The following is a 9,756-nucleotide window of genomic DNA, read 5'->3' as shown; positions in this document are numbered from 1 at the left end:
TGGTGGTGGTGATGGTGGTGGTCGTGTTGGTGGTGGTGATGATGGTGATGGTGATGGTGGTGGTGATGGTGGTGGTCGTGTTGGTGGTGGTGGTGATGGTGGTGGAGGTGTTGGTGGTGGTTGTGTTGGTGGTGGTGATGGTGGTGGTCATGTTGGTGGTGGTGATGATGGTGGTGATGATGGTGGTGGCGGGGGTCGTGTTGGTGGTGATGGGGGGTCAGTGGTGAAGGCGTCACTGACACGGGTGATATTGGTCACCAAGAGCACCCATCGAGAGGCGCGTGCGGGCTGCAGCTCGGCCGCAGAGCGCCTGCCCAGCCCGCACCACGTCCTGGGTTTGATCACCAGGACCAACAAAGAAAAGACTAGATGGTGGAAGGCGGGCGCCCCGCTGTCCTTGAACCCTGCCCCCTTGCCCCACAGCCCCGCTGCAGGCTCTCTACCTGGAGGTGGTCCCCGTCACCGGTGTCAACCAGGAGGTGAACCTCACGGCCGTGCTGCTGCCCCCGAACCCCAACCTCACCGTCTTCTACTGGTGGATCGCCCAGAGCCTGCAGGTGCGCCCCGCCGCCGCCTCCCACTCCATCCGGGCGCCGTCCCACGGAGCCCTCGGCGGGCGGCACCGTCCCCGCCGCTCCGCAGTCACCGCGAGGGGCTGGGCCGGCTTCCCTGGGCATCCGTTCGGGGTCCACGTGTTCTGCGGGCACAGGGTAGATCAGACGGGTCCCTGCCTCCCGGGGAAAAGAGGTAGAACAAGGTGGCCGGCCTGAGCGGAGCGTGACCAGGGCCACGAAGGTTGGCAAGGTACCTGGGGCGCCGGGGAGGGGACTGGGGAGGAGGCCGGGGAAGGGTCTATGGGGAGCAGTCATGCGGGGCACCCCAAGGGAGGAGCTGACAGAGACCCTGGGGGCCTCACTGAGAGGCCTGGCCTGTGCTGTGTAAACAGCCAGACAGTGAGAAAGGGAAGGGGGGGAGAGAGAGGGACAGGGAGAGGGAGAGAGAGAGAAGGAGAGGAAGAGAGAGAGAGAGGCAGAGGGAGGGAGGGAGGGGGAGAGACAGCGCCTGGCGAGAGGACAAGGCCGACTGTCCTCAGGTTGGGCCTCAAGACCCAGAGCAAGGATGCCTGCCTGCCCTCCCTCCCTCCCTCCTTCCCTCCCTCCCTCTTTCCTTCCCTCCTTCCCTTGTTCCCTCCTTCTCTCCCTCCCTTTCCTTCCTTCCTTCCTTTTCTCTTTCCTTCCCCCCTCCCTGCTTCCTCCCTCCCTCCCTCCCCCTCCTCTGAATCAGGTGCTCTTGAGCAGCCTCCCTGCAGCCGGCTGTCTGGCGGGCGCAGGGCTGGGCACTGCCCCTGGTGGCCACGGCAGCCCCTGCCAGCCCTGCGCCCCCTGTGCCCGCAGCCGGCTGTCTGGCGGGCACAGGGCTGGGCACTGCCCCTGGTGGCCACGGCAGCCCCTGCCAGCCCTGCGCCCCCTGTGCCCGCAGCCCCTGATCTCCCTGGAGAACCGGGTGGCCACGCGCTTCGCGGAGGCGGGGGAGGTGCGTGTGACGGTGCAGGCCGCGTGCGGGAGCTCCGTGCTGCAGGACTCCAGGGTCGTCCGTGTGCTGGGTGAGTGCCCGGCCTGGTGCCCGCACCGCGTCGGTCCTGCAGAGCCGTGGCTGCTGTGGCCACGCCCGCATACCCGGTCACACTGCGCAGTTCATGCACATGGTCCCTTGGGTCCTCCCCCTTCACAGGCGGGGCACAGAGGCTCAGAGGCCAGCGGGGGGTCATGGTCAGCTCTGGGGCTCCTGTTGCCTCAACCTGAGAGCTCTGAGTCATGGACTCTTAAGGTGGGGGCCGGTCCAGCTGCAGCCCACGAAGCAGAAGGAACGAGGCCAGCAGGTGGCGTCTACACCCTGTGGGCTGCGTCTGCGCCCCCTAGACCAGGCTCCCCCGCCCCCACCCCACTGTCGGGTCATGGTAACGGCCTCTGGGGGTGAGCAGCCCAGCCGGCCGGCCGTGCCTGGGGAGGACGCATCATCTCCAAACGCTGAGCCGGCCCTGCCGCCCCGAGCTGCCGCAGAGGGCCGCGGAGGCCTGCACCCAGGCCCATCCTGGCGGGGCCAGAGCCTCGGGCCAGGACTGACCGGAGCCCACCCCTGCCTCTTTCCAGATCAGTTCCAGGTGGTGTCCCTGCAGTTCTCCCAGGACCTGGACAGCTACAACCCCAACACCCCGGAGTGGCGGGAGGACGTGGGCCTGGTGGTCACCCGGATGCTCTCCAAGGTATCCGTCTCCCCGGGGCCCGCCGCCGGGGCGTCCGTGGCACCGAGCCCGGAGCGTCGCCTCTAAAGGAAGACAGCCCATCCAGAGCACCGGCTGTTCACGCCGCCGCGGTCCTCCACAGTCCGACATGCCCTTACAGCCGTCTCAACCTACCGACTAAACCTCCCCTGAGCCAGAGCCCGGAGACAGGGAAGGTCGGAGTAGAGCACACCGAGTCGCTCAGGAGCCTCACAGCCAACAGACGGGGGCAGGGCAGTGGGGTGGAGAGGGGTCAGTCCTCCCGGTCCCCCGAGGGTGTGTAGGCTGAGCCCCACCCCGACCATGGTTCTCATCCTGTGAATGATGCTGGTGCAGTTGTTCTGGGCATAGGAGGCGCAGTAGGAGCTCAGCACGGGCAGCGTATGGAGGGGTGGGGCGGGAGGGGCAGGTCTGGAGAGGGAGGCCTGTGGAGGCCACGCCTGGGCTCGGGGGCCGCGTGTGGCGTGTATGGGATGAGGGCAGATGAGCGGGACTTAGGAACCCATGTTCGAGGGCCCGGGACAGGGGATGCCGTGAGGACACGCGTGCACGTGTCCCTCTGTCCCCGCAGGAGACCAGCATCCCCGAGGAGCTGCTGCTGACCGTGGTGAAGCCCGGGCTGCCCACCCTGGCCGACCTGTACGTGCTGCTGCCCCCACCCCGGCCCACAAGGAAGAGGAGCCTCTCCAGTGACAAGGCAAATCCCACGGCCCGGGGCACGCAGGTCCCTCTCCGCCCGGCATGGGCTCACACCCACAAACAAGGACACTGACACACCCCGTGGAGGCTCCTGTCCACCCCGCTGTGGTCTGATGGGGGGGTTGGGGAGGGGGAGGAGAGGTTGTGGGATCGTCTCCTACACCATTGGCTGGGGATGGTCACATGGCCTCCACTAAAACCACAAGGAATGCTGGGAAGCCCAGGTGAGTATGGCAGGGAAGACTGGAGCCAAGAGCTCAGCCTCGGCCAGCATCCACACCACGGCATCCACACCGCGGCATCCACACCGCGGCATCCACATCGCGGCATCCACACCGCAGTATCCACACCGCGGCATCCACACCAGCCAGCATCCACATCGCAGCATCCACACCGCAGTATCCACACCGCAGTATCCACACCGCAGGATCCACACCGCAGCATCCACACCGCAGCATCCACACCAGCCAGCATCCACACCGCAGTATCCACACCAGCCAGCATCCACACCGCAGCATCCACACCGCGGCATCCACACCAGCCAGGATCCACACCAGCCAGCATCCACACCGCAGCATCCACACCACAGTATCCACACCAGCCAGGATCCACACCGCAGCATCCACACCGCGGCATCCACACCGGCCAGCATCCACACCGCAGTATCCACACCAGCCAGGATCCACACCAGCCAGGATCCACACCGCAGCATCCACACCGCGGCATCCACACCGCGGCATCCACACCAGCCAGGATCCACACCGCAGCATCCACACCGCAGCATCCACACCACGGCATCCACACCGCGGCATCCACACCGCGGCATCCACACTGCAGTATCCACACCGCGGCATCCACACCGCAGGATCCACACCAGCCAGCATCCACACCGCGGCATCCACACTGCAGTATCCACACCGCGGCATCCACACCACAGTATCCACACCAGCCAGGATCCACACCGCGGCATCCACACCGCGGCATCCACACCGGCCAGCATCCACACCGTGGCATCCACACCGCGGCATCCACACCGCGGCATCCACACCGGCCAGCATCCACACCGCAGCATCCACACCGCGGCATCCACACCGGCCAGCATCCACACCGCGGCATCCACACCAGCCAGCATCCACACCGCAGCATCCACACTGCAGTATCCACACCGCGGCATCCACACCGCAGCATCCACACCAGCCAGGATCCACACCGCAGCATCCACACCGTGGCATCCACACCGGCCAGCATCCACACTGCGGCAGCACTGAGGGCCCGAGCCCCAGCAGGGTGGCCAAAGTCAAAAGGCAGCAGATCCAAACACTGCCAAGATCCTGACATGCCCTGGGGAGGACACAGTCCAGCAGCGCCCTGGCCAGTCAGCCGCACAGCTCCTGACAGCCGCACAGCTCCTGACAGCCGCACAGCTCCTGACAGCCGCCAAGGAGAGAGACGCTGCCGCCGCGCACACACCACCGAGTGCCCACACCGCAAACAACGGCATACCGGGACCCCAGGACACGGGACATGGGAACCCAGCACATGGACACGGGAACCCAGCACACGGGACACAGGGACCCCGGCACACGGGGATCCCAGCACACGGGGACCCCGGCATACAGGACACAGGACCCTGGCACACGGGGACCCCGGCACACAGGACACGGACCCCGGCACACGGGGATCCCAGCACACGGGACACAGGACTCTGGCACATGGTGACCCCAGCATACAGGACAAAGGACCCCGGCACATGGTGACCCCAGCATACAGGACACAGGACCCTGGCACACGGGGACCCCGGCATACAGGACACAGGACCCTGGCACATGGGGACCCCGGCACACAGGACACGGACCCCGGCACACGGGGATCCCAGCACACGGGACACAGGACCCCAGCACACGGGACATGGGACACCAGCACATGGCACACGGGGACCCAGCACACGGGACACAGGACCCTGGCACACGGGGACCCCAGCATACAGGACAAAGGACCCCGGCACACGGGAACCCAGCACACGGGACACAGGACCCTGGCACATGGTGACCCCTGCATACAGGACACAGGACCCCGGCACACAGGGACCCCGGCACACAGGACACGGACCCCAGCACTCGGGGACCCCGGCACACGGGACCCCGGCACACAGGACCCCGGCACACAGGGATCCCGGCACTGGCACATGGTGACCCCTGCATACAGGACACAGGACCCCGGCACACAGGGACCCCGGCACACAGGACACGGACCCCAGCACTCGGGGACCCCGGCACACGGGACCCCGGCACACAGGACCCCGGCACACAGGGACCCCGGCACATGGTGACCCCAGCATACAGGACACAGGACCCCGGCACACAGGACCCCGGCACACAGGGATCCCGGCACATGGTGACCCCAGCATACAGGACACAGGACCCCGGCACACGGGACCCCAGCACACAGGGATCCCGGCACATGGTGACCCCAGCATACAGGACACAGGACCCCGGCACACGGGGACCCCGGCACACAGGACACGGACCCCAGCACTCGGGGACCCCGGCACACGGGACCCCGGCACACAGGACCCCGGCACACAGGGATCCCGGCACACAGGGATCCCGGCACACAGAGATCCCGGCACACAGGACCCCGGCACACGGGGACACTCGCAGTTCCATCAAGCCAAGAAGCTGCGCAGCCAGGCTCCGACAAGGGGAGAGGGTCGGCGGCCCCACATCCAACTCAGCCACGTCAGAGGCCAGGACCCCAGCTCGAAGGCAGCCCACGAAATAACCCAACTGGAAAGCAGGCGGCGGCCCAAGTGGAGACGCGCAGCCCGTCCCCCGAAACCCCTCGCCACGGGAGCCACACGCCATGCAGCCTCCAGCCAGCGGCTTCCCCTGCAGGATGACGGAGCGGGCGGGGCGTGAAGATGTACACGCACACGCACGCACACACGCGCACCCCCCACATGCTCACACACACGCACACATGCGCGCACCCCCCACGCGCACACACACATGCACGCACACACACCGGGGCCAGCCATGTCCTGCCCGTCCTCACGGTGACAGGCAGCTTCCCTGCCCATTCACGAGGACACCGAGGCTGGGAAGGCCGTGGCCCTCTCCAGCCCTTGACCTCTGCAGGGGTCAGGGCCCTGACCCTCCCTTCTGGCCTGAGCACCCCTCCCTCGTGGCCTGAGTGATCATCCCTCCCTCCTGGCCTGATTGCCCCCCTCCCGGCCTGAGCACCCCTCCCTTCCCCTTTCAGAGAGTCGCAGCCATCCAGCAGGTGCTCAGTGCTCACAAGATCAGCTTCCCCGTGCGAGGCGGGCTGCGGGTCCTGGTGGCCCTGCGGGAGACAGACTCAGGTGAGAAGCCTGGCTGGGCCTGGGGGGGGCAGACTCAGGTGGGAGGCCTGGCTGGGCCTGGGGGCAGGCTGGGCAGGCACCCAGGCCCTGAGGCCCCATGGGTGGCCCTCCGTCACCCGCCGGGCGACCCTCCGGTGGGCAGTCTCCAATTAGACGCATGGCTTTCTGGCCAGACCCGCGGGGCTTGACGTCCCCTCCAGATGACCCCTGCTGCTGGTCCCCATGGCCACTTCCCTATAGTGCCCACGTCCACAGGGAGCCCAGGCAGCTCACCCCGGGCATGCGCACGAAGGGGGGGAGAGCCGGGCGCTCTGCAGGAGTAGGCTCCGCCCATGCTCCCAGCAGGTCAGCAGCTGCAGGCCCCGCCCGAGAGGAGCATCCTGGTGCCTCCCAGGCCGCGAGGGTGCATTTCCCCACCCGCGCGGGGACAGGCTAGATGACACGCAGCAGCCTCTCCAAGCTGGGACCCCTGCTGCAGCTGCCCTGCTCTGTCCCTGACTGCCCCTCACTGCCCCTCACTGTCCCCACTGTCCCTCACTGTCCCCACTGTCCCTGACTGCCCCTCACTGTCCCTGACTGCCCCTCACTGTCCCTGACTGCCCCTCACTGTCCTCACTGCCCCTCACTGTCCTCACTGACCAGCCCTGCCATGGCTGTCTCCTCCTGTGCTCCCTGCAGGTTCCCAGCGGCTGGGCGGCGGCGGCTACTGGGCGGCGGCGGTGCTCTTCGTGGTCGGGCTGCTGGCGGTGGTGGTGTTCATCCTCTACAAATTCAAAAGGCAAGGCCGCCTCCCCGTCTCTGTGCGGCCTGGACGCGGGGCAGGCAGAGGCCGCACTCCTGGCGGGGTTGCGGGGGGGGGGGAGGACACAGCGCTGGTTCCCTTGCTGGCACTGTCACCCGGGGTCCCCAGGGACAGACGGTCACCACCCTCCACATGGCAGCCCCTCCTGTGCGGGCCTTGGGGAGCTGCGGGCGAGGGAGGTCCAGCCAGCGAGGCTGGGTGCGGGCGCAGGCCCGGCGAGCGGGGGCAGCACCGCTTCCCGGCTCTCCTGTGCCAGCCTCTCCGGCCAGGCGCCACACGGGGCCCCAGGTGCTCAGATGGGGGTGCTGAGGTGAGGCCAGGGGCCTGGGCATGCAGACCCCGAGCCAGCACCCATGGTGGCCGCCCTGGCCGTCCCTGGAATCTGAGGAATGAGCAGAATGATGCATGGAGACCGACCGTGCTGGTCCCCAAGGACCACTGAGGGCCCCATTCACCACAGCAGGGGCCGCCTCCTCCACCCTCCCCAGGGCCCAGGCACTGGGCGCCCCCTGGGGACCCCTATTTGCTGGCCTCGATGCACGTGTCCTTGTAGAGGGTAATGGACACCCCTCCCTGCTGGCCCCCTCGGCCCATGGCTGGGCACAGGCAGGTGCTGCTCTGGCCGGGCGCGTCCACACTTGTCCCCCTTGTTACCTGGATGGGGGGGGCAGGGGGCAGGGGGCAAAGGAGGGGTCTGAGAAAGAATAGCAGAGCCTCAGCTAACCTGGCGCCCCCCCGGAGGAGGGGACCTCAGGGGACAGCCTGAGTTTTCCGGGTGGCAGATTGGGGGCCCGGGGCAGGCCATGGCCTTTCCCGCTTTCCAATCCCTGAGGCACGAGCTCCCCGGCTGCCCGGGCCTCAGACGCCGTGACCAGGTCTCACCCATTCCTCTGCCAGGTGCCCAGGCAGGAAATCCGCTCGTCCCCCACCTGACCGCTGTGGCCCCTAGGAAGTGGGGTCCTAGTGCCCAGCTCCCAACCCCCTGTCACTGCTGGAAAGCAGGGGCCCCGTGCCTGACCCTCAGCTCCCGTGCCAGCACGGGGCAGCTGAGGCTGAGTGCGGGCCAGGGCTGGCCGGGTCCTCTTGGCACAGGGCTGGACCTTGGGTGTGGGTCACTCTCCCCTCCGGCCTGGGTACTGGAAGACAAAGTGGAGCAGCCATACCAGCTCTGCAGAGCCCAGAGAGGGCACCCATGGTGTGCTGGCCAAGGGGCGTGTGGGCACCAGGCTCTGGGGCTGGCCCTCTGCGGGCTGGGTGCTAGTACCTTCTGCAAGAGCTGGGAGCCGCCTCTGCCCTGCAGGAAACGCCCGGGCAGAACCGTGTACGCCCAGATGCACAACGAGAAGGAGCAGGAGATGACCAGTCCCGTGAGCCACAGTGAGGACACGCAGGGGACCGTCCAGGGTAGGCGCTGGGACGCGTGGCCTGCTCAGGCTCCGCAGGGCACCCCCCCACTCCCTGGGGTTCCAGGGCCACAGGACCCGGCCCGCCCTGCTGTGGGACCCCCGTGTCTGCCTGGAGCAGGGAGGCTGGGGCCTCTATGGAATCAGTGCCCGGGGACTTGCCAGACCAGGCAGCCCCAGAGTGGGGATGAAGACCACTGCCAGCAAAAATACTGCTCCCCGAGTACCTCGCACACAGCCCGCAGCGCTGTGCGCCGCACAGCCTCTGCACCCCGCCCTGCTCACGGAGACGGGTGGGCAGCCCCGGGCCCCAGGCCCTCGTCTCGGGCTGACGGCCACGCCCCCTCTCTCTGGCTCCGCCCCGGTCCTCACCATGCCAGACCCCCCAGCAGCAGGTGCTGCCAGGAGGGGGCGGGGCGTCAGCCCCTCCCGCGTCCCCCTGCTGCGGATGCCTTCGGGCTCCCGTTCAGGTCAGTGTGGCCTTACCTCCGTGCCCGGGCCACTGCTCCCCAGCACTGCACGCCCCCCCACGGTCACCACGGAGGACGCACCCCGCACAGCCGATGCCACCGCGGGTGTCCACGACTCACCGCTTCCGCGCGCGTCCCCCCACGGCCTGCCTCGCGCCGTCCCCACCTGGCAGACGGTGCTCACAGCCACGCGTCTTCTGTTGCCTAGGCAACCACTCGGGCGTGGTCCTGAGCATCAACTCTCGGGAGATGCACAGCTACCTGGTCAGCTGATGCCCGGACCACCGTCTCCCCGCGGAGGACGAAGGAGCCCAGGTGCGGCTGGGAGGCCCCGCCGAGCCCTCGGGAAGGCCGCCTCCTCCCGCCGTGCCCGCCCAGGGAGCAGACACTCCCCAGCCGCTCCTGACCGCCCACCCGGACCAGGCCCATGGTGCCGCCGATGTCCCGTCCCTGCCTCTGGCCCTGGACCCCGCTCACGCTGCCCTGCTGCCCAGCTGAGGCCTGACTTCTCCCAGCAGAGGCCACTCTGTCCGGAGCGTGGGGTGAGGCTGCCGGGCTGGCCGGGCCCTAGGTCTGCAGCCTCTGCCCTGAGGCTCCTGAGGCTGGGGGCTTCCCAGAGTCCCGTAAGCCAGACCCACCCAACACCACCCTCCGGTGCCCTCCAGTGCTCCTCTTCCTGTTAAACTGCAGATCCTGTAAATACCTCTCCAGGTAGCCCGTTGCATTCGGGGCACGTTTAA

General features: G+C 67.9%; 1 protein-coding gene across 1 annotated transcript in view; it reads left to right on the top strand.

Moving 5' to 3' along the window:
• The window catches only part of Sorcs2 (sortilin-related VPS10 domain containing receptor 2), a 150,077-nt gene extending 140,321 nt beyond the window's left edge, over window positions 1-9,756 (top strand). The window contains exons 25-32 of the mRNA XM_013023893.1: window positions 424-557; window positions 1,480-1,603; window positions 2,151-2,263; window positions 2,853-2,978; window positions 6,242-6,341; window positions 7,020-7,119; window positions 8,444-8,547; window positions 9,225-9,756. Of these exons, the coding sequence (XP_012879347.1) occupies window positions 424-557; window positions 1,480-1,603; window positions 2,151-2,263; window positions 2,853-2,978; window positions 6,242-6,341; window positions 7,020-7,119; window positions 8,444-8,547; window positions 9,225-9,289 (866 nt within the window). The 3' untranslated portion in view covers window positions 9,290-9,756. The remainder of the gene's footprint in view (window positions 1-423; window positions 558-1,479; window positions 1,604-2,150; window positions 2,264-2,852; window positions 2,979-6,241; window positions 6,342-7,019; window positions 7,120-8,443; window positions 8,548-9,224) is intronic.

This window comes from Dipodomys ordii, unplaced genomic scaffold, assembly GCF_000151885.1.
Source record: "Dipodomys ordii isolate 6190 unplaced genomic scaffold, Dord_2.0 Scaffold71, whole genome shotgun sequence".
In the NCBI taxonomy this organism is placed as follows: domain Eukaryota; kingdom Metazoa; phylum Chordata; class Mammalia; order Rodentia; family Heteromyidae; genus Dipodomys; species Dipodomys ordii.
The sequence above is the reverse complement of the archived record's forward strand: the minus strand, read 5'-3'. Positions and strand labels throughout refer to the sequence as shown.